Here is a 25,405-nt window from a genome sequence, read left to right on the forward strand (position 1 = left end):
CCAGAATGAATGTTTCTTGGTAGCAGGGAGTTTCTACCCAGATCTTCCATGGGGGAGGAAGATGTAATTTTGTACAGGTACATGCACCTCTGTGTTCCCTGAAATCCATTCTCTTACAACAACAAGAGTCAACTTAGGGAATAAACATTGATTTTTACAACACAATCTGCAACATGCATCAAAATATTGGTATGTCATTTTATATGTATTTACCAACAAGAAAATCTTCAAAAATCTTCAATATGGCTCCAACTGATAATTTAAAATTATGTCACAATGATATTTGAATGCCACATAATTGGCCTGTCATTTCAAAAGCATTTTACAACCTCTAACTTGCGTTGGTCTCTTTCATTCTGCAGTATTCCAGAATTCCCCAGGTTTTTTCTCACTATACTAAGGAGCAGGGAAATCAAAGGAAGCTATCCTAACTGGGGACAATGGCAACCACCACTATCTACCAATTATTTATTATGTACTAGGTACTATTCCATGTGCTGCACATACATTAACTCATGCCATTCTCATCATACTCTTGTGAAGAAGGCAGTATTATTAAATGGGGAAGCTGTGGCTTAGTGAAGCTAGGTAACTTGCCCAAAGTCATACAGCTAGCAAGCGACTGAGCCAGGATACAAACCCAGATAGCCAGGTCTGAGAAAACAAATTTCTTGCTCTGCTATTGTCTCTTGTGCTAAGAAGTCCCTCTGGATTTGGGAAACAAGAAAACCAGAAGGTAGGAGAATAAAACACAGATTTCATGTTCAAATGAGATCGTGTATTAATGCCATAAAGAAGGCCATGTGGTCTCAGAATATTTGTGAACAGTGGGAAATTTATCATCAGTTACAAATTAAAAAAAAAAAAAAGAACATCTACTTTTGATACATAAATGTTATTTCTTTCCCAGTGCTTCATTATATAGGTTCATAAGCATGAACAGTCTGTTACTTCAGCATTATCCTTCAAGAAGCTTTGCGAGGAAAGTCCAAGCTTACCACTTGGGACCCAGCACCAATATTGTTCCAAATTTATGTCCTCTGTGCTATTTATCCAGTTCAGAACATGAAAAGAGGTAGAAGAATAAGCAAGTGAGAGGTTTTAATCTGATGGTTTAAATTAAATCCTTTTGAGGTAGGGTGGTGAGGAGGGAGAAACAGAGCTTGTACTGAGGAGGAAAGTTCAGTTGCTTGCCCAGTATGAGACAGGAAGTAAATGGTAGGAAAGAGAAGAACTTTGGTCTCATAAACTCAATTTAGTATAGATTAAACTGTCCTTTGGGTTTTGCAAAATTAGAGAACAAGCACCAAGAAGAATTTAATAAATTCATATCTGTGTATGTACTCACATTCAATAACTGAATTAATCTATCCCAAGTCTGAGCATCAAAGTAATTAGGTTATTTATAAATATTCTTGATAAATTCCTTAGAGTTTAAAACTTGCACATATTAAATGCAAACTTATACCCGTGAATCCCACAAGGGAGCATCCATCTCAGTTTAAAATGGAAACAAAAGAGAGGCTTCAGGATATTCACCAGATACGTTGAATTTTGATCTATTGAGGGCATCTCAGGTCATGAGTCTATTCATCTTACTTCACAAATGAGAAAACTGGATTGTATATTTATTTAATAAATACTTACTAACTGTTATTATGGATCAAGGGACTATTCTAAACACTTTACAAATACTAAATGATCTATTCCTTGTTACAATGTTACGAGGTAGGTACTATTACCCCCATTTTAGATACGAGAAAACTGAGGCACAGAGAAATTTAAGTGACCTCCTCAAGGTCACAGAGCTAGTAAGTGGCTTAGCTGGGATTTAAAACTAGAAAGTCTGGCTCTAGAGTCTGTGCTCCTAACCACCTGGTCATGGTGAACTGAATCTCCTTTTTTTTTTTAAGTCACATAACACAATTGCTTTATTTTCAAAATCTTACCTTCCCATATCTCTCAGAAAATAATCACAAATATGCTATTAAACTGGATCTTTATGTACATCATGACCTCCAAGTGCCTGATCTTTCCCAATTCTAGCTCATTTCAACATCCTCTTAAAGCCCATTCCTGACTCCTCTATTCCCTTGCTCTATTGGCACTGCCATCTTGATGATGGCGGGTAACTCACACTTGAATCTTCTTTTCTGTTGCTTGAATTCCAGGCCACTCAGCAATGCTGGACAGACAGCTTGACTGTCCCACTACCTTTCAGCTGGCCCTCAGAGAGTCTTGGTCACAAGTTTCCACAGTAGCTAATTGCAACCCTCTTCACTCCCCTCAAGCTCCAGATTCCGCCTCTGAGGATATCCCACTGGCCTCTGTGGGGCACTTCCCAAACAGCCACACCAAGTATCAAGGCTGTGAGCCACCTCTGGGTTGTGGTCCCTTGGTACCTAATTCAGTGGGTTCCAGACTCTCCCCCCGACTTCTCCGTTTGTGCTAACAGCAATAAATTTACTCTCTCACCCAGACTGCAAATCTTGGCTTTATCTTTGAGTTTTCCTTTCTCCTTCACTTCACGATATGTTAAGCATGGTCATTCATTTATCTTATTTCTCCATCTCAGCTGTAAGTTTCCTCTTTGCATTCACTGCAATACCTTGTATATAATATATGTGCAATATAAATTTACTCAATTTGACTGCCCTAGTTCACTGAGCTAGTTAGCTACAGTGTCCCACTAAGACCTAGATCTCCAGGTTAACTCCTAGTTTCATAATCCCTTTTTTTCCCTTAAAGCTCACTAATATTCCTTGCCTCCCTCCTCCCATCCCCACTGCCAAAGTCTGCGGTTCTCATGACACTGATCTCTCCACTTTTCTCTCTGATAGTTCATTATGTTCCCTTTTCCACTGTGTTTGTGTTCTCTAAAGCTTAGTTCTTGGCCCTCTTCTTACTCCTACATGTTATTCTACTTTGGCAATATTAATCACACCCATATGTACATCCTCTTACATTGTTATCCTCTTTCATGAGCTCCAGACTCATATTTCAACTGTCTTAATAAAAATCTTCAAATGAATGTCTTGCAGGTGCCATAAACTCAGTAGTACTAAGCTAATCCAATTAATAACTCTACTTCCTTCCTTCATCCCCCAAACCATTACCTTCCTTCCTATCTTCCATATCTCAGCTGTTTCACTAACATGTTAGAAAACCAAGACTTGGACAGGTTTACATTAAGTGGCATATCCAAGGTCACCCAGCTGGTAAGGGATGAAGCTAAGATTTGAACTCACATCTTTTCATTCCAAAGCGTTCATCCTTAACCAGTAAACAATAATGCCACCAGAATATTCCATTTTGTAGGCAGCATCTTCACTTGGAATTCCCAGAAGCCCCTCATATTCAGTACATCAAAATGTAATTTATGTTTTTGCACTCAAAATATATTTCTCCTATTCTTATAGTTCAGTAAATGGTACACCATCTGTCAATTCATCCAAGCTAGGAGTTGAACATGACTCATTCTCTACATCCAGGTAGTCACAGTGTCCTCATAAATCTCTCTTCCTGGTCTCTAACCTGCTGCCTCATCCAAGCCCGCATCATCTTACACACAGACTACTGCAGTTGCTTCCTAACCATTCATGTTGCCCCATCTGTTTTCCCTTTTATCTGACTCATTTTTCTAAATCCACAGATGTGGAATCATGTCACTTCCACACTTTAATTAAGTGTCTTTGAGGCCAGTTAGTATTTGGCTTATGGAAAGTTTGAAGTAACATGGGAAAATATCTATGTTTAATCCAACAAAACAGGATACAGAATGACCATACATTATGCTATTGAATATGTTTTTTAAAATCAGAACAGAAAAGCAAGCCAGAATGTTAAATATCAAAGCAGTTCTCTCTGGGTAGTGGAATAACGGGTGACTTTTTATTCTTTATACTTCCCTGATCTTCTGTGAAGATTATTAATTTTTAGTTAGGTTTTTTTTTTTAAATCTAAAAAACAAAACAGAAGTCTCCATTGCTTTCAGGGAAAAACAAACAAAAAAAACTTCTTAGCAGGCATATAAGCCCACTACTATTTGTTCTTAACTTTCCTTTGAAGCCTAGCCCTCCAATCACATATCTGTTTCTCTAGTCCTTCTGGCCTTTCTACTTTCCCCAAATTTAGCATCTACCCTCTTGCCTCTGCTCATTGCTCACACTTACCTTCTGCCTAGATGCCTTCTTCCTTCCTATCTCTTCACCCCTAACCCAATCTATCCTTCAATATCCAGCAACCTCCTCATTTTTCAAGCCCACCTCAACTGTCATGGCTTCTTGCAGCCTGAGTCTCAACTAGCAATTTTCCAGGCACAACTGCTTCCTCGTTTGTGTTTCTAATGCACTTATCACACCATATTATGGTTACTTATTTATGCCTCTCTCCTCTCAACTGACTAAGTCTTTGTGAGCAGGACCTGTCTTGTTCATTTCTGTATTTCCAGCACCTAGGAGATTGAGCCTGGCAAAGTAAAATTTTAAATTGAACAACAGGTGTTTTTTCAGGCTCTATGAAGTTGTTCCCCACCGCCCCGCCATTTTTCTTTCTTATACCTTTCAAACACACCAACCTAAGTAGGTCCTTCACTTGGACAGCCACAAAATAAAGAAATTTCTGAGTTTACCATTCAGCTTTGTGTGAATAAAGAAAAGCTGCCCTCAAGACTTTTACAAACTATTCACTTAATGGGGCAACTTTTCCATTATCCTACACATGGTTTTAAAACTACAACTTTAGGTTGAAATGTTTTGTTACATATACCTTACTACAATAAAAAAAAGAAGGGGGGGTGTAAATAATACCCCCAAACTACTACAACTTTATTTGGAGTTTTCATGGTAATACTAGCACTAACAAAACACTGATTAGTCAACCTGGATAATTTCATTGTTTATGCTGTATTTCATCGTCTTGAAAGTAAAGCTGATTTGGCATGAGAAGACATAGCTAAGAAGTAACTTACCATTTGCCTTCAAATCTAATAAGCACTCAACAGCTATCCTCTTTTTTTTTTTTAAGAAGTGAAAGAAGGAAATTTAAAGCTTTACAAAAAAAGAACTTGCTGAGCATTATAAGAAATCAATCACCAAATTAAGCATTATATTTTAACTACTAAAAAATCTTGATACCTCAATTTGCATCCAATAAAATTAATAATTTTAAGAGTAACAATTAAACTTAGTGAGGGGAAATGGAAGGAAAAGAGGAAAAGTGAGTTAACCTGGCTTACAGCACAGTTTTCTATTTGCATTTTACTTCTGAATTTGATTCTGTCATTCTGTTTACTAGTAGATGATTATTTTCTTAATTTTTGAGTGTATTAAACAGAGCATACTTATTCATGATAAACCAAACTCATTATTTCAAACAGAAATTATAATACTACTGCCCCATGCTGCTTTTGAGGGTGTGGTGCAGTGAATTACTTAATATGGAGCTTCTACCCATAGTCTTTGTGACTCCCATACAATGATTGAGTGGGACTATGCGAATAAGGTACGGAACCCTAACAAGGTGTGGTGGTTGGTATTGTGTGTCAGCTTGACTAGGCCATGATTCCCAGTATTGTGTGGCTGTCCTCCATTTTGTGATCTGATGTAATTATCCTCCATTTTATGTGTTATAAGGAGCCCTGGTGGCGCAGTGGTTAAAGCGATGGACTGCTAATCAAAAGGTAGGCAGTTTAAAACCATCAGCGGCTCCATGAGAAAAAGATGTGGCAATCTGCTTCCATAGAGATTTACAGCCTTGGAAACCCTATGGGATTGCTATGAGTTGTAATCGACTCAATGGCAGTCCGTTTGATTTTTTTTTGGTTATGTGTAATAAATCCTAACCTCTGTATGTTAATGAGGCAGGATTAGTGTGGGGTGTACCTTGAGTCACAGCCTTGCAAGAGAGTGTTACTCAAATCCACTCTTACTCAAGTCACACCCTTCCCTGGGGTGTAGCCTGCATCCAGTGTGTATATATGTAGGTGCTCTGGCGGGGCTCTCACTCTCTGCATCTGGATCCTGCCATCTGGCTTGTCATTGTCTGACCTCTGGTTCTTGGGACATGAGCCAGCAGCCTGCCATCTAACCTGCTGATTCTGGGATTCTCCAGCTTCTGCAGCCCGTCCGCCAGCAGTCTATCATGTGCCCTGATCTGCCAGCTTCTGCAGACTTGTGAACCAGCAGCCTGTCATCTAGCCTGCCAATTAGGGTTCGTCAGCCCCACGGCCACTTGAGTCAGGAGAAGTCTATGCCTGACCCGCGGATTTGGGACTTGCCAGCCTCCACACCTGTGTGAGCCATTTCCTTGGTACGGTTCGTAAGTCTTTGAGACACTGCAGTGGATTACAGAACCCAAAGATGGGAGGGAGAGTACTGAGGGGAGGAGAAGTAGTTGATGTTAGAGATGATGGAGTGGGACAGCAGTTTGGGAAAGCTGGACATTTGGGACATCTTTAACCTCTGCCTCATAGGAACCAGCTTTGTGTTGATCCTTATAAAATAAATTATTCATTTAGAGGGTGCATACTTGCACACATGCACGAACACACACACACTATTCCTTTGCTTTTTCCTTCCCTGTAATTTATGGCTTTTAATGTGTTTCCTTATAACAACATTTCCCCTATAGCAGATTTTACTCTTTTAATATGCCATAATCCATGAGTAACCTTAGTTTAAAGATACTGCTAATACTCTGTGGGTGAGAGCTAAAGGCATTACAGAGTGCTAACAATTTTCATTTGGTTCTCAGGGTTTTTTTAAGTATATGCTTGCTTTGAGGTGTCTAGCTATATTCTAGACCACTGTCACGGCACAAAGTTTAAATACCAGAGAAGTGTAGCTTTATTAGAGTATAGGAGAGCCAATAGCTTCAACGAGGTAGGTATTCTTTCTCTTTTACATAGTAAAAATAACAGTATTTTATATTTCACCATTGAGGTTAAAAAAAGAGATTCTTCATCAAAATAAATCAGCTATCAGTGAAACAGTTATACAAGCTGAGACTATTTTCAAGTCATTCTCAATTATTAATGATTATTCAAGATATATTTTAATACGTATCTATTCTCCTGAACTATCTTTGCAATTCTATTCCACCCCTTCATTCTCCTACTTCTGGTGGGCATTTAGGAAATGTCCATTAAATTTAATACTGGTTAAAATGAAACTGACTTAATATTATTCTGTTGTAAATCTCTACATTGAGTTACGGATCTAGGTAATTTTTCAGTTGTCTGCATAATGAAACTCAAATATTCTCTTATGTCTTAGAAATTCAACACAATTGACAGTTTAAGAAGCAGCTGATAATCTGGAGGGCTAGGCTAACAAAGGAATATACCTACATTTAACAAAAGACAATTATTATATTGTAACTAAAAAGGACCTTAAGATTATAGTTAGTTTAAATCCTTTAATTTTTATTTTAGGAAATAAAAGGCACAGAGAATTTAATTGACTTGTCCAAGGTCCCCCTGTAATTAGCAAACAAGCCAGAAGTAGAATCAAGATTTCCTGATTCCTGGTTAATTGTCTGGCCTACTATATGTTACTAATGTATATTTTTGCATTTTGGGAAAAACAAAAGGTAAAGAAACATGAGAGCAGCAAAGGGGAACACACTGATTGTCACCATGTAGAAATTAAATCTTAATATTCCTTTTTTAGATGAACAAGAAATAGGGTGTTTGGATCAATAGCTCTGCAGAGAAGATTTCCTTTTTCTTCCCACATATGGCATGTGCCATCCCCTGCTTAAATACCCATTTCAGAGAAAGGCATACACGATTCTACGGTGCACTAGTTTAATAGAAAATCCCTATTAAGTCTCTCTCAAACCAAATAAGACTCACCTATGCAAATGCACAAACAACAATATACTGCAAAAAACAAAAAGCACACAACAAGCACAGGTATAACCAATTTAAGTACCTTCCTTGAAATTGAACAGCTCTTACTGTTTTATAAATACTTGCTGGTGCTATCATCCCATCCGTAAAAGGGCAGATGTGTGAGTCTTGAGTTTCTTGATTCCACCCTTTTGTTCTGTACACCATGGTTCAGCACAAAGCCACTAAAATCTACCACTATATGGAGATACAGAGATTCCTTTTGCAATGTCTTATTTCTGTAATGTTTCAGATACTGTTAACAAGTACGACTCGTTTTCTCACACCTACTTCCTTATTTAAACTTTCCCTGCTTAAGATACTTCTTTGAATAAGTCAGCTTTTTAAATTATTTCACTAACTGGACGAAAATAAACTATTGGTTCTTTGTCTATTTGGGATTGTGTTCAGGGTCAATGATAATCGTACCATAAGGTGGGTTTCACTTTAGGGTTCTAAGTATATCAAGCAATCACTTTTCACCCTAATATTTTAGTACCTGTCCTTTTGAATTTCTGCCTATGTTAATCTCAGGATAAAGCATCGTAAGAAATCCTAACCAGATTTAGGAGTTGGATTTGTCATTTACAAATTTTCCCATACTGGTCAAATTTTCAACTCTCAACTCTTCTACACAGATTGTTACTTATAATGGATAACAGACACTAAGTAATGGAAACTTTTTTCCTTATCTTCAGAGCTGTAAACAACTTTCTATTCTAAGGAATTTTACAATGACAGCTATATTCTATCTTTGATCCAAGAAACTCCAAGTATTTTATAAAAATCATACTTACTAATCTTTTCAAAGCACTACACTGATATGAATATAGAACAAAAATGTAATGGCCTTGTATTGGAATTATATACAAGTTTCTGTTGTAACACAGGTAAACTATGAATGCTGATTTCACTAGCAAATCAGCTTTGTTAGCTGAGATTATGCATATGGGCAGAAACACCATTCAGGTGGTTCACTGAAAGGATTTAAACTTCTTTAGAAGTTCTTTAGAAAGGATATGACCTTCAAGTTCGCCACAGTCTCACCAACCTCTAGTATATCATCATCCATGGTTGCTACTTCATTGACATTACCTGTAGTAGACATTTAAGTTTGTGACCTTTTGCATCAGTGACACAACACTGGCCTGGGAGTGAAGGCACAGAGCTCTGGGCTGTTATTGCTTACAGACAGCACTGTGACCTTAGAAAATCACTTCACCTCTTCAGGACTATTTCTTCATCTATAAATGAATTGCTAAACTACGATGATGTTTAAAGGGCTTTCTAACTCCAAGGTTAGGTCATTGTCTATAAAACTGAGTATTAATTAGAAAATTAAAAAAAAAAAATTAGAAGCCTGGAGTTATAAATTTAATCTGCAGAATAGTCTGAATACTTCCATGTCATGCCCTTAAAAAGTAACATCTGCTAAGGCAAGTTAATTCTTCCATATCTACTATTTATTTTACTAAATTAGCAACTTCTGAAAAGCAAAGACTATACAATTTCCTCCATAAATATTAGAGATTCAACCCTAACATCTAGAGCATCAAAGAATATTTTCTTCCTATGTATAAACAACGTGTTTGTGGTTTTCTGATACCAAAGTCGCCACACTCTTCTGATTCTTGAAATCACAGTAGAGAGATCAACAAAAAGTACCTAAGAAGAAAAAGTGAGATCTCTCCTAAGAGAACAGGGAAAACACCCATTAGAAGCTAGAGCTTGAAAACTGTTCACATGTCACGTGGGTGATGTGACCCATCAATTTCATGGATGCTGTGAAATAAAGGGAGTCCCTAGGTAAACACAAATGGTTAAGCACTCGGTTACTAACCGAAAGGCTGGAGGTTCGAATCTACCCAGAGGTGCCTTGGAAGAAAGGCTTGGCAATCTAATTCTGAAAGACTATAGCCATTGAAAACCCTACGGAGGGCAGTTCTTGCCATGAGTTGAACTGACTCAATAGCAAAAACAGTTTTAAAATATCAACAGAATAGGCAGTGCTTCCCCCTATTTATAAGTCACAGCCTCATACTTTACCTTCATCTCATGGTGCTGATCTAGCTGTTCCAGTTCCAAAGGGCATTCTCCATTTTCCCTCTCTTGGACCTTGGCTTCTGCTTCTGCCCTGCCTTCTTCCAGTGTGAGCTCGGGGTCTGTATTAGGAGTCCTGCAGTTACTGTCAGAAGCATTTCCATCACAGTTATTTGTTGTGGGTGATGCAGGGCCTGTGGCAGTTTCATCTCTTTCTCCATTCACCAAGTTTGTATCAAGCAATGGTTCGGAAGTTTGAATAGAAGTATCTGGGCTAAGGGGGGCTGTTTTATCCTCCTCACACTCCATCTGGTTCTGTGCTGCCATTACACCATTGGCCACACAAGTCTGTACACCCTGAGTTTGATCTGTATCATTTCCCTGCTTCTGTAGTGGGTGCTGGGAGAGGAGTTTTTGCTGAGGTGTGGTTGTCAGTCCATACCTTCCCAGGGTTCTAGGAGCATTTAGGCTTACAGCAGGTTCCTTCTTCAAATCACTGTAATTTGATAATGTGCTACAAAATAAAATACAAAGGAAGCATGAAAACATTTGCATGGAAAACTTCTAGAATAAAGATAAACTTATTCCAGCTGGAAAGGGTTGAACTTAGCAATACTAAGCAGATTCCTCCTGTGTTGTGGATGTCAAGTCATACAGTGTCCTTGGGAAAAACCAATGCTCAATTCTGTAGGAAATTGATATTTATTTCTTAATTTCTGAAGTCTCTCCTAGTCTCTCTTACTCTCAAAAAGCAAACAAACAAAAAATTGAAGAAGCCACTGTAAAAAATAAAATCCATTTACTCCAAATGCATCCACCAAATCACTCATCTTATTTAAACAGCATTACTTGGATTATTGCACAAAGCAAACTATGTTACAGGGATAAGGTCTTAATAGCAGTATGGTAGGATCTTCTATGACCATCCTGACTATATCTCACTCTGAAAGACACTGGTTCTTCCTGGTGAATCTCCCTCCATCCACAAGGTGCTAGTTTAAGCTGTGAAGACAGGTTAAAACCGAGAGCTACACTGCAGGCACATGGACATTACTCAAGAGGAAATACAAACTTCTCACTAAAGTCCTACAGACACAAGGCAAAATTCACACACTCAAGACGCTTTTTAAGGCCAGTTCCTTTTGGTAATATCTCACTAAAAACATAACTATTTTTTGTATTGGCAATGGACTCTGCCAGAGTATCATTCCTTCACTAGACTTGACAAAAGGATTACATTATACTCTCTCTACACTGAGAACAAACTTGCTTGAAGTGTCATAGATAAATTGCAGTAATAGGCAGACTATTCCAAATATCTTTCATCCTCTCCCCTCAGACCAAACCTTCAAGCTTTGCAGCAAAAAATGACTTTGAGTCTGACACTTGAAAGAGTATTACATTAATAAGTGGGATCAGACTGATCAAAAGGGGGACAATGTAGAACAGAATTTAAAATTCCCATGGAATCCAGAATTTCTGGAGCCACAGAGGCTGGATGAACCCCTGAAACTATTGCCCTGAGATAATCTTTAAACCAGATGGTAATTTAGCTTATCCAGCAAAGAATGTCTGCCTTGAGAATTATGCTCTTTTAAGATCTATCTATATGGGATCAAACTGACAATAACTCAAAAGATTAGATGGGAACCTTGGGGGGAAGTGAGTGTATGCTAATGGGGGAGGAACAACTCTGGAAAGGGGGGTGAGAATAATTGCACAACTTGAAGAATGTAATCAATGTCACTGAATTGTACATGTAGAAATTGTCAAATTGGTGTATATTCTGCTGTGTATATTCTCAACAACAAAAATAAATTACAAAAAAATAAATAAGTGGGATAAGATTATTGTATATATTGTCTATAGAGAGGAACCCAAAACAGTGTGAAGAATGGGGTACCAAAATGGTGGGTATTAGAGTACTCATCCTTTCAAATCTGTGGATACAGATTCTGGCATATGCCTATGGATGGGGACTGGGGCTCTAGCCTGTCATATTAAATCATTCTAGTAAAGATCACTATACTTTAAGATACGAAAGGTATCATAAATTCTACTTCATAGGAGGAGATGTTGAAATTTAAATATGTATGACTGAAGTTCCCATTAATTGATTAGAAGTGAAGATAGGGTTCTGAATTACTTTTCTCTAGAATTTGTTACTATATATAGTCCATTAAATTAGGGACACTGCAGTTTCATGTCTGGTCACAATTTCCAAAAGTTTAGATTTTAAAAAAATTCTGAAAGTATTTCCAAGAACTACTATAATCAATTTCATAAATAACAATAAATTCTGCAAGTAAATAATAAAATCACCTAATGGGAAACCATACTCAATTATTACACTGGAATGAATGGAAATATTTGGCTTCAAGGATGAAAGTGAACTTATATACATTCTGTTTAACTATACATTAGACTTTAGTGACCAAGAAAATTAAATCCTTTTAAAAATTTTATTTAAATCAGTGATGGAAATTCTTTCTGTCAAAGAACTTCTAAGAAAAAAAACATTGAGGGTCAAATAAGTAGAAAAACAACTTATGTGGGTTTTTTTTTTTAAGTGAAAAATAAACATTTCACCTACTTTTTTTACACATTAGGGCTAAAGAATATAAAAATATATCTAATAAATATAAGTATTTTGCTACTGGCACTATCTCTTCACAAAACCTACCAGAAGGTAGGGGCATGGAGAGAGGGGCAGTAGGGACAGAACAGGTGTAGAAGACTCACATAGAATAAAATGGGTCAGAAAGAAGAGAGGGCCACAGGGACAGGACAAGCCAACAGGAGTCATGTACACAAATATGCACAGTGAGAAACGAAGAGATAGAGAAAACTTCCCTACCCCTCCAATCCAGAGATCCAGACATGTAGTGACATACACAGAGTGACATCCACAGATGCAGGAGAAAACAAACAAACAAACCAATAAACAAGAGCCAGCACGTATGCAGAAAAGAACACAATTTAATAAAAAAGCTGGTGGTATAGAGTGCTGCACATTGGTAAGATATAGAAAGTGATAATTCATATTAGAGCAAGAGTAAGTAATTTCTTTTAAAAATTCACTCCTTCTACAGGCCTACTGAATCTAATGGCATTAAGAGATTATATTTTTTGATTTAAAAAATCTATGACTCTATCATCTTTTTTAAAAATCAGCTTTTTTCTTCCCTTTGTCTTCTCCCATTGTAAATGAACTCTTACCTGCCTCCTTCAAAACGGCTGATGAGATCTGATACCTTACTGGGTTTTTCTTTTGAGACACAAGAAGCAGAGGCAGGTTTAGCTTCCTCCATCCTTGGTTTTGCACCAGATAAAGCTTTATGCCTGGGGGTTTGGTGTATATTGGATGAAGGTGAATTCCGCAGATGTAATGGCTTTGGAGGCACTGTAGAAAAACAGTTAATAGAATTCAGTATTTCACTGATGTTTTTGTTCTTTAACAATAAAATTCTGGCGTTAGGAGTGTAAAAAAATCTTTAGCATTATCAAACTTTTGTAGAGGGGGCTCTCTCAAATTTGCACTGAACCTCCACCAAGGGAACTTTATCATTATTTTGGACATCTACTCTTTGTCCCATGAAAATTCCGTCTCCAAGATTTAAGTGGTTCTTTTAATTTTAGTTCATTTTACATATGGCATTATTAAACACCCAGGGATCTACAGACAGCTGTAGCATTCCTGACTCTATTAGAGATAATATAGCAGTTATTCCTCTAAATGGGAAAGAAGTTGCTAAGTTTGAAACTAAATCCTAGTGACATATTGCTTGCTAAAAAATAGATATTTTAATAACAGAGTGACAATGAATACACCCGAATCAAGAGCTACTGAGTTAAGCACAAAAGCCAACAAAACAGCAACAACAGTAATAAAATGTTGCATTTTGCAACAGCTTTCCATTTAACAAAAGCACCTTATCTAATTTGATCTTAGATGAAATTTCATACTTCACAGTTCTCTTAGGTAGGTACCATTATTTGTATTTTTACCCCAGGTAAATAACTGGCCCACGCTAAAAAAGGCTACTCTGATTTTTGACTGGTAGCCAGATTCCACTTCCTTCCACTATCAGCACTACTTCTTATCATAAATCCAGTAAAGGAAGAAGATAGAAGTTCTATTATTGTTATCTGCCACATTATATAGCAGGCTTGCATCAATAACATACCACAAATCAATTGCTTACTAAAAGACTTTCACTCAGTTAATAAAATAGGAATAGATCCTTGTGTTGCAGTTTCTTGCATTATTAAATACTAAAAGCTACAGCAGAAGAGAAAATATAATATGCCACAAGTGCTTAATACAGGAATTATTTCACTTCTGAAAACCAGTTACCAGTTTTCTGTAAGATTAACACTCTGGGTAAAAGATTATAATATGTATCTATTCTTCTATAACCAGTTTAACATCAAATAGATCATTTTCTTTTTCTTTTTATTTATTTCTTTTTAACCCTTCTCCTCCCTTCCTGGAATAGGGCTGGGAACCATGTCTCCTCCTAACTACATGCCCCATTTTTCCCGAGCTGGTTACTCTGGTTTTCAGTTATCTGTCTTATAAACTCAGCCAGCTGACAGTTGCCTGATGCTCACTGGCCTAGATTTCATAATTTCTGCATCAGTTATCAATTACAGAGAAGACAAAATATCACAATGAACTAGCAAGTAGAGCAATTAATTAGCTTAATTCCCTTTACACAGAAACAGAAAAATAATCTCAGTGAAAAAATGATGTCTCTTTTTATGAAAATGACATTAAGTTCCAAGATGTTCAGGGGGATTGTTAATATAGTATCCATAGGGAAGGAAGAGGCTTCTGTAAGTGTGATATTTGTTAATTTTAAGGAGAAATTTCCTGTCTAAAACACCAGTATGTTAAAGTAGTAAACAAGGAAAAGCCCTTTCCAATTTTTTTTTTTTAACATTAGGACTAATTTCAACACTCCTAATTAGAATATTAAAAGAAGCAAGTGAATATGTTCTTAGAATTCTATGTGCTAAGACTATTATAAAACAACTCATCCATCTATCTAGAATTTACTCATTGAACATTTATTCCTTATTTATATGTGCCAGACACTGTGCTAGATGCTCAAAAGATTCAAATAAATGCCTCAACCTGTCAGTTCTCAGAGGACTTCACCAATCTTCCCAAACTATGTTTTGCTCTTCTCTTAAACTGTTTCACAGCACTACGTACTTTTTCTTCAAAGTGCTTATATTAATGTATTGCATAATAATTATTAAATAGTCATAGATATTATGAAATAATAGTAACTTGGTAATAAAATAATAAATGCACTATAGATTAAAATTTTTCTCCCCCACAGAGCAGGAGTTCCATAAGAATAAGGAACATGTAGGTTTTGATCACAATTACAGTGACTACCTGCAGTGTTTGGCAACTATGGGCAGTTGAGTCATATTTGTTGAATACAAAAAGGAATTAATTAATGCACCATCAAGGATCTCATATTCCCATGGGGAGAGTTTAGTGATGGTGATAAAGATGGGCATTGGGTACACGGGTATTGCAGAAACATAGAGATAGCTATGGGAGATAATTCCATACATGGGAGATAATCCAAATGTATAGTAAATCAGTGAAGAGTCTATACATTTTAAATAAAAGAGTACAAATGGTAAGTAGATATGGTAAACAATCTCAAGATGGTATACGAATGGCTATAGTTTCAGAAACTGTCCTAGAGGAAAATTCTGCCGTTTTGTTTGTTAATCACTTAGTGGTATTACAAAAATAATGCACAATTTGTTCAAAAGATATAACTGACTAGTGAAAATCATTCTTTCAGCTCCCAAAGATAAGCAGTAACAACTAGGAACATCTAATGCAGAATTCAAAGGGAAATATATCTTCAATACTATTTACTTACAGTGCTAAAAATAGAATTCCAAAATAAAACCCTAATCTCATGATTCAGTTCAAAACTTTGTATCTAAAAACAATAATACTAGCAGCAACCAAGAAACAGGTATCTCAAATTATTGAAACTAAATTTCTTTTCATGGCCACATTTCTTAGCTTCTGGGAAACCAACCAAACTGCATTCACCCTTTATATCTCTAAGAACTCATCATTTTCCTTCTCTGTCCCCTAAATGTTCTCTAGGGGTTTTACTACAAAGACTTATCTTCTCTTTTACCATTTTCCCCCTTGTAAACATCAGCTGTGTCACTGCTTTCCCGTTAGTGTCTCTAAGGATAAGTCCCCTCAGCCCCCCAATCACTCACTCACTCACCCCCTCACCATTTTTGATCTTTCTTTTACACTATGGGGGTTAGCATTCCCAAATGCTCTCCTGGGTGTTCTATTGGTACCTCCAGTTCATTATGTCTGAAATTCAACTTATTATTTTTTTCCCTCTGCAAACTAGCTCCTCCTTCTGTACTCTGTTCCCTATTTCTACTAATGGTAACACCATTCTTCATTCATTTCAGAATCATTCATTCCACAAATAAATACTAATCATAATCTACCAGACAGTGTTCTAAGCTTTGTGGATAGGCATAGGTCTCGCTCTTGTGGATGCACAATCCAAAGGGGAAGCTCCTCCCTCCACTAACATTACTCCCCTTTATACAATCACTTTACAAAGCCCAGATGATTGTACTATATACCATCTGCCAAATTCAGTCTCCTCTTCTCCCTTCACACAGTTAGTATTCTGTCACCCTATAATCTTTCACGTATCTCTCGTTCCCATGTTTTCAATTCGAAACTCTATTTCCAAATAAACAACAAAAATGAAAGACCAATAATGGATGTGTATGTATGTTTATGTGTACTTATAAAATGGATTTTTCACTGGCAACTTCTGATATCAGAGTCATTGATTACTTTTACTAAGAAATGGCAAGGGTAACTCTGATCAGTTATTGTTGTATCGAAAAGAATTTGAGAGTCTAGGCTCACTGGGAAGATAAATTAGCAATGTCTGCCCTGGATGCAAAATGGGAAACTATTTGCTATTATTTCTTTAAAATTACTATAATAGCTATCAATCCTCTTAAATATGATGTGTAACTGAGAGCATATATGATCATAAATTGGAAAGGACCAGTAAAAAAAGTAACCTACCCCCCTTACATGTAAACATCCAGATTGTTGAAAATCTATGCTGAAACTAAAAAAATACAAACGACAACAACAAAACATAACTAAAAGCTAGCATTAAAAAAAAATCAATGCTCTCAGAAAATACACGACATATCAACGTTTAAAATGATTTTTCCCCTCCAAATCTAGTTCTACAATAGGGAAAAAGGAAATCATACATTGTAGGCAATATCCTAAAACCATAGTTTTAAGACTGGTATCAGAGACTAAGGTCCCTAGGCAGCACAAATGCTTTGCGCTCAACTATTGACCTAGAGGTTGAAGGTTCAAACCCACTGAATGGCACTGCAGAAGAAAGGCCTGGTGATCTGGTTCCATAAAGATTACAGCCAAGAAAACCCTATGGAGCAGTTCTACTCTGTAATACTTGGGGTCAACGTGAGTCGTAACCAACCCGACGGCAACGAGTTTGGTTTTTTTTGCTTATTAGAGACTATAAGAAGGGAAAAACCCTGAAGCTCCAATCATTGTTTTTTATTTTCTGATATTTCAATCAATTATTCATTTAAAATTTTTCTTTCTTCCAATACTATATTGGTTCTAGGGATCAATAATTTGACATTAGCAAGGTGAGCACTCATACATTTTGAGTGGGAGTATAAATTGATAAAACCACTTTAGAGAATTTGGTATTTCCAAAATATATATTTTAGAGAAATTCTTAAGGAGCCCTGGTGGCACAATGTTTAAGTGTTCAGCTGGTAACTGAAAGGTCAGTAGTTCGAGCCCACCAGTGACTCCGAGGGAGAAAGATGTGGCAGTCTGCTTCCATAAAGATTACAACTTTGAACTCTCTATGGGGCAGTTCTACTCTGTCCTATAGGGTCACTATGAGTTGGAATCAACTCGATGGCACCAGGTTTAGAGAAATTCTTACACTTTTTCCTTAATTCAACTAATATTTATTAAATACCTATTAAGTTAGAGGCACTTGAGTATATTAATGAACAGAAGGAAAGATGATTTTAAAAAGCATCGTTAATAAGTAAATCTTGTATCAGAAGATGGTGAGTGCTAGAGGAAAAGAAAAAAAAAAGGAGCAAGCAAAGAGAATCCAGAGCACAAGAGTGCCAGGGAAGGGTAGGCTGCAATACTAAATAGGATGTTCAAAGACGGCCTCTTTAAGAATTTGTGATTTGAGCAAGTTAAGTTGAGGAGTTATCTGGGGAAGATTGTTCCACCAGGTAGACGGAAAGCTAGATGTCCTGAGACTGGGAGGCCACTGTGACTGAAGCTGAATTAGCAAGGTGCACAGTACGTGTTGGGTTCAGAGGGTAGAGTCTTGTGACCACTGAAAGGATTCTGACTGAGTGAAATGGGAAGCCACTGCAGAGTCTGAGCAGAGGAGTGAAATCATGACTTAAATTTCAACAGGACTGCTCTGGCTGATGTTGTTGAGAATGTAGAGGGAAAGTAGGAGCAGGGAGAACAGTTAGGCAGTTATTGCAGAAATCCAGGTGAGAGATATATTGCTTAGAAGGAGGTAGTGAGAAATAGCTGGATTCCATACCAATAGAAATGATAGGGAGAAATATTTTAAAGGTAGATTTCCTGACAGATTAAAGGTGAGGTGTGAGAGAAAGAGCCGAGAATCCCTGGAAGCTTTGGCCTGAAAAACTGGAAGGATGGAGTTGTCATCATCTGGCAAGGTGGACAGAGCAAATTCTGGAAAGATGAACAGGAGCTCAGTTTTGGGCATGCTAAGTTTGAGATACCTAACCAAAAAAAACCAAACCTGTTGCTATCGACTCTATTCTGACTCATAGTGACCCTAGAAGGACAGAGTAAACTGCCCCATAGGGATTCCAAGGAGTGCCTGGTGGATTTGAACTGCTGACCTTTTGGTTAGCAGCCATAGCTCTTAACCACTATGCTTATTTGACTATAAATCAAATGATGTTTATTACAGCCAATCCTGCAGAGAGTAAACAGAATGAAACAATTTAATTATTCAAACATTCCCAAGTCTGTGCAAAATGATTATTTGAGAATGAAAAGAGAAACTAATTGCCAGTTTGTGTTTTGGGATTACCAGTAGATTTCAATTACTCTTATTTTGATTACTATGAAAAAGCAAAAGCTGGCTATATATTAAGGCTTTATAAATTTATAACATATCACACTTTTTAATGAATTGATCATTACACGTGGATTGCTTTGCTTTAGAAGCAAATGACATAGGTTTGAGTACTCTAAATTTACATAAATTACTCAACAAAAATACAGCCTTCAAAGTTCATGAAAAATTTTAAAACATTTAGATTTAATGACTGAGAAGTGATGGTATTTAATCAACATGTGGAGAACGTTGCAGATCATTGCAGATCAACGTTCCTAAGAGAAAAAGAACTATTAGCTATAATTGTGAAGGAAGCTATTTTAAGTTACAGTTAGCATGGCAGGAAATAGGCCAGTATTACATGTGGTGAACAAAAAGAAAGACTTATGTTGCAAGTTGCTCAGTAATTTATTTGTTTGTACTGACTGGTAGGATTGGTATGAAGTGAATAAACCATTGTTTTCCAGAGCCTGAGGGTATTTTCTGAAGCTGATGCAAAATAAACTCTCTATTGAACAAAACCATTTCAGAATCTACATTTTCCAATAAAGATTAAAATGTAAACTTATCTCTGATTTAAATTTTAACTCTTTCCCCTTTTAAAATCATAAATAATTCAGAAATGTTTAATTAATATTTGTTGGTAATTAATAAACATATATATAACCTTACATTGTTCCGAACACATTACTAACATCATCACCACAAAGAAAAATATTCAATACTGTCTCTCCTTTTAAACTCTCCAGAATAAATTGTACTTATGTTCTCATTAACACTCCATATGAGGGGGGAAAAAAGACTTAATTACGTGTTCATTTTAGGATCCAGATCAGGGTTTCTTGGTTTCTTATTATCGACATTTTGGACAGGATAATTCTTTGCTGTTGTGGCTGTCCTGTGAATTACAGGATGTGGCAGAAATTTACTCAAGCGTTACTGAAGGCCTGCTATGTGCTGGGGGTGTAGCATTTCAAAAGGCAGAAAAAACCAAGATGGATGAGTAAACTATATAGTAGGTTAGATTGTCATGAATGCGAAAAAATAAAGTAGGGATGGGAGAATATGAAATGTCAGGATTGAGGGTGGGGTTGAAATTTTAGTTAGAGGTGTCAGAAAACAAACTAGTGAGAGTATTTTGAAAAAGATGTATAAAGTACCATTTATTTAATATTGGGAAAGGTTCCCAGCAGTTTTATAAAATTATATATACCTGATCCAAGTTCAAGATAGGAAGTAAATACACATTTAAATATTATCAATGTATTGACTTGAAATGCCTGTAAAACAGTAAAAATGAGATCAAGTGTTGTCTCCCTACAGAATGGGATTAATTTGGCACATGGAAGCTCAGGAAGAACACTGCTATAATTTATCTCAAAACACTGGCTATGAAAAACAACGAAGTAATGCAAAGCATCTTCAAAAAAAGGCTTTTTAAATAATGAAATTCTTGCTGTTGATCTAGGCAATTACATAAACTTAAACTGAATTCCTTTTCTATATTCTTATCTCATATTTGGTCTTTGTCAACTCAGGTCTAATAAGCAAGATAGAATTTTGTAATTTGTAAATAAAATGGCTTAAATTACGTTAAAAAAAATTCTTACATTTACATTCATATCAATGTCATAGGGAGTAGTACGGACAAAAGGCTATAAACTTTTGAATGGGCTACTCATTTGAAGTACAAATTATTTGACCTTGTTTGATAAGTCATACGCCATGACACTGCCACCATCACCACTACCATTACTAAATAAAAGCTGCATGTTAGATAGCATTAGAATGACAAATTTTAAGATAATAGTTTATGTTAAATTTGGTTTTATATCATGTTTTGCTTTGCTTTGTTTTTACCACAATTTGGGTTATTACTACTGGTACTCGTGAACTCCCTAGCACTAATGTAACTAAAAACTAACTAGGAAATTAAAATGAATATAGCTAATGGTGATAACAAAAAGATACTCAAATATCCCATAATCAAGAAGATTCCATTTTAAACCTGTTTTAAAGATCTCTTTCAGAAAACCTTAAAATGTAAGGACTTTAAGGAATACAACCAACTCTTTTATAATGAATTCTCTGTAATACTTTTTTTTTTTTTTGGCAAGAACAGCAGACTAAAATGAATCCAAAACAAACAAAATAGAAATTGATTTTTTTCAAAGTAAGTAATTCTGAAAATGCCCAATATTGTTTGCTGGCTGGATGTTCAGCATTCATTATAAATAAAAATTCATTAGGAAGAAACTACATTAAATCATCATGTAGTTTAAGCTTCTGTGTTACATTTCAAAAAGCCTTGCTCTCTATCATCAAAATTTACAATTTTTCTCAAAGTTATACCCAGATCACCCAAAATTTCTTTGTAAAAGAAAATGGTCACTGAATAACAACAACATTTGAAGCTTCCCACCATTATCTTTTTTTTTCTTCTCCCCTCTATTTTCTTCTCCCCATTGAGGGACAGAGTGGCAATTCCTCTCTTTTATGGCTTAAAACTACTTTTAATTTGAGTAGATGCTTTTAAAAGGCCTTTGCAAGCCCAGTTCCCTAATATAAAACTAGGTTCTTGATATACATTAAGTGCTGTTATAGAATTATCCAATTCACAGATCCTCTGGCATCTAGCAAGTCATAAAGACTTTTTGAAAGTAGTTCCAAACACTGATTTGCTTGTTACCCATTTACTATGCACAGAGTAAATTAGGCTCTGTGCTAGGTCAAAAATAAAGCATGAAAAGATTATCATGTCCCATTAAGGGGACATGCAAACAATTTTGGCAACATGAAAAGAACCATATAGAGAAATGTACAAGGTGTTTCAGGAGTTGAGCAAATACTCAACTCTGCCTGAGAAAGTTCATGGATTGACTCTTCTCTGAAAAATAAATGCACGCAATTCCTCTCTGTTATTGCTTAAAATTATTTCATAGTGGTCATCATTTTGGGCAGGCTTCATGGTGAACAAGCACCCACCCTAATCATAAACCCACAGTAAGCATACCTTGCGGCTTTGGACTTGCAGCTGAGTGTTTCGCTGGCGTTTTTCCATTTATTCCCTGAGCTTCTTCATCAGATACCTTCTGATCAACCAGTGTGGTTGTGCTGCTTGTTGAACAAGGTGGAACTATAATGATCTTTGGACAGATACTGCTGCCTGTAAGAGGTCAAAAAGAAAGGGCAGGTAAATACAGAGCTGTAGCACAACTCTGTCTCATGAATCAAATTTCTTCTGACTTCACAAAATAAAAACTGTTACAGTTACAAGACTGAGCATAGAAATATTTTTTCCCATATGCACTGGCCTGGACAAGTTGTCCTGGGAAAGACTTCATTCCATGTGCTTTAGAAACCCTTTAAAACCATAATGCATGAGGACAGAAGATTGCTACATGCATGCTCTTCTTGCAGGGCCACAGAAAGGGCAGGAGGCAGCTGCTACAATGTAGGTGAAGGAGAGGACTGGAGGGCCCCAGCATTAATCCTTTAAAAGCGTTCCTTCTAGCTTCCAGTCAACTAGCAACTCAAAAGAATAAAGCAGGAGAGCGCTAACATGACAGCTGCCCTAAAGACTCCAGAAGAATGGACAAATACATGTACACACAAATCACATAAATACACATCTCTTGCCTGCACGCTTAATCACAGTCTCATGTCAATTTCCATGATATAAACTAATAGTGACTCAGGTTTTCCAAAGAAAGAATGGTGAGATTACTCAGATAACACTGTCACATTTATTTAAAACCCCAAAATTATCTTTACAACAGCACTAAATAGATCAATTTTCTGCTCAATTTCTATATAAGAAATTACATGTGGAATTTCAGAGATTTTTAAAAAGAAGTCATATATCAATATTTTCTCCTTATACACTTATTAAAGTTCCCTCTCTTATGATTGTCACACGTTGATGTCAACAATAGACTGGACTCTGCTTAGGAGAAAATAAAATTTATATGAGGAAATTCACTATAACTCAATCAATATATATATATATATATATGTATGGATCAGACTGTGTCTTCCCAAAACATGTACTGAATTCCTGGCCCTTGTACTTGCAGATGTAATCCTGTTTGGAAATAGGATTTTTCTTTTGTTATATGAATGAGGTCATAACAGTGTAGGGTGGATCCTAAACCTAATCACGTCTGAAGTATAAAGACACCACAATAGACACAGAGACACGTACAGGGGAAGACAGATGCTGAGGAATAAATACTAAGACTCACTGGCTATCACCAGAAACTAAAAGAGAGGCTCACAGAAGGAAATGACACAGCCGAGAACCTCTGGACTTTCAGCCTCCAGAACTGTGAGAAAATAAATTTCTGTTCTTTAAAGCCGCCCACTTGTGGTATTACTGGTATGGAAGTAGTAGGAAACTAAGCCCGTATGCTATCTAAGAAACTACCATTTGGTTAAGAAACAAAGAGTTTTATTTTTACAGAAGCTAAATATCTAAAAGGAGAATTATCAGAGATAAAAGGCCTTAATTATTATTTAAAAACATAAGAAAAGCAAATAAAAACTCAATCAACTTTTAAAAATGAGTAAAAAAAATCCTTTTAATTGAAACTGATTATTAAACAATGACTAAGAAACACACTATTATTTTATCTTCTGTGTTCTCCTTTAAGTTTTCTTGCTAAAACATATCTTTAAAAATACCAATAGTTCCAAGTATTATCTGAGATGTGATTAGCGAGCCACTGTTAAAACAAATTAAATGGGCTTTCATCAGACACCATTCTGCTAAAATTGCATATCTGCCAACTGAATTAACTATTGTTTAGCCAAACATAAACAAGGTCTTGAGCATAAGAGCTATAAAAAACAATTTGACAGAACATTATTAAAATTGTAAACAGAAGAAAAGCTCAAAGCTTTAAATATGTGAGTTTATCTACTGTCTTAGAATAACTGTGTGAAGTAGGCAAAGTATACCCCTAAAATCTGCAGCATATAATCCAATCCATTAACCTTTTGTGGGGGATTAGGATATTTTTCCACAGTGATTGAATGGCTTAGTATCCTAAAGGCCACCTGCTGAAGTCCAGTAAAGGCTGGCCTTGGGGCAGAAACAGTGACCTACCACAGCCCAACTACCGTATTTTCATGCAAATAATGCACGCTCTACATTTGCCAACAACGTCCTGGTATTTTCGTAAGTGTGATATGCTAATTTTTTTACATGTTGCTGTAAAAAACATTAGCATAGTGTGCTTATGAAAATACCTTGTGGAGAGAAGGCACGGTTGGCAAAAAAAACATATAAGAAGCGAGTTATTTGCATACAAACATGGCACAAACCAGAGAAAGATATTATAACATAACTGTAAAATGAAACCCTTCAGAAGCAAGAATGCAGCTTTATAGTCTATTTACACATCCAAGCAGCAATAAAACTATTAAAAGGGGCAGTTAATGGGTTAAACGAGAAAACATACTGAGTCGTTTAAAAATAGATCACCACAGTTACATTTTAAAATAGAGACTAATTTAATAAATATAGTCTATTTAGAAACAAAGTATGTCTTGTATAAATAATAATTTGACCTTAAAAACTATTTAGGTAGTTAAGTTTCTGGATAGCAAACTTTCAGGGTATGATGAGTTTTACAAGTTTTATAGAGAACATTCCCCATGAATATACTGAAATGCCTGCAATAAGAGATCAACTACACATCCATTTTTTAGTAAAGCCATTAGAGTGATAAAAGTCATGATTTTAAATGTTTTGCCAATGGCAATAAATCCACAGCCAGAAATTTCATTTCAAATCTTTGTTTAAGACAAGTCTCCAAACTTCAGCCACTATCAAGGAACATGAAAAGGTGGTGAAGGACACAGAGAACACTTTTTTTCATTGTTAAAGCGTTTTAAATTTTAAAGGTTTAAAAAAAAAAAGCAATGACAAATATGTACCAGAGACCGTATGTGGCCCACAAAGCCTTAAATATTTATATCTGGCCCTTTATAGACAAAATTTGTTGACCACTGGCCTCAGTCAAACACATCATGGTAAAAAAAAGTTTGTCTAAAAGAAATACATGAAATACTTTTGCTAACATCTTGAATACTAGCCATAAAAAGTAAAACTTGTTTTTGCTTGTTTATGACCGACCTGTTCTACTCACATTTGGAGACAGTGTTTATTCCGGTGCCAGCTGCATAATGGGGGTTTGAAACCAAAATTGTAACCAGATGGACCAACCCATTGAAGAATTTTTACATTATCTAT

At 36.2% G+C, this 25,405-nt stretch overlaps 1 protein-coding gene across 5 annotated transcripts in view; it reads right to left on the bottom strand.

Annotated features, from left to right (window-relative positions):
* The window catches only part of FGD4 (FYVE, RhoGEF and PH domain containing 4), a 228,058-nt gene that overhangs the window by 51,988 nt on the left and 150,665 nt on the right, over positions 1-25,405 (bottom strand). For 4 of the 5 annotated variants that reach the window (XM_023725201.1, XM_023725204.1, XM_023725202.1 and 1 more), the window contains 3 exons: positions 22,163-22,315; positions 13,151-13,334; positions 9,938-10,445 (listed from right to left, as the gene is read on the bottom strand). In XM_023725201.1, the coding sequence (XP_023580969.1) occupies positions 9,938-10,445; positions 13,151-13,242 (600 nt within the window). In that variant the 5' untranslated portion in view covers positions 13,243-13,334; positions 22,163-22,315. The remainder of the gene's footprint in view (positions 1-9,937; positions 10,446-13,150; positions 13,335-22,162; positions 22,316-25,405) is intronic. The other variant, XM_023725206.1, reaches the window with a different exon arrangement.

The sequence above is a fragment of the Trichechus manatus genome, unplaced genomic scaffold, assembly GCF_000243295.1.
Source record: "Trichechus manatus latirostris isolate Lorelei unplaced genomic scaffold, TriManLat1.0 scaffold00292, whole genome shotgun sequence".
NCBI lineage: Eukaryota > Metazoa > Chordata > Mammalia > Sirenia > Trichechidae > Trichechus > Trichechus manatus.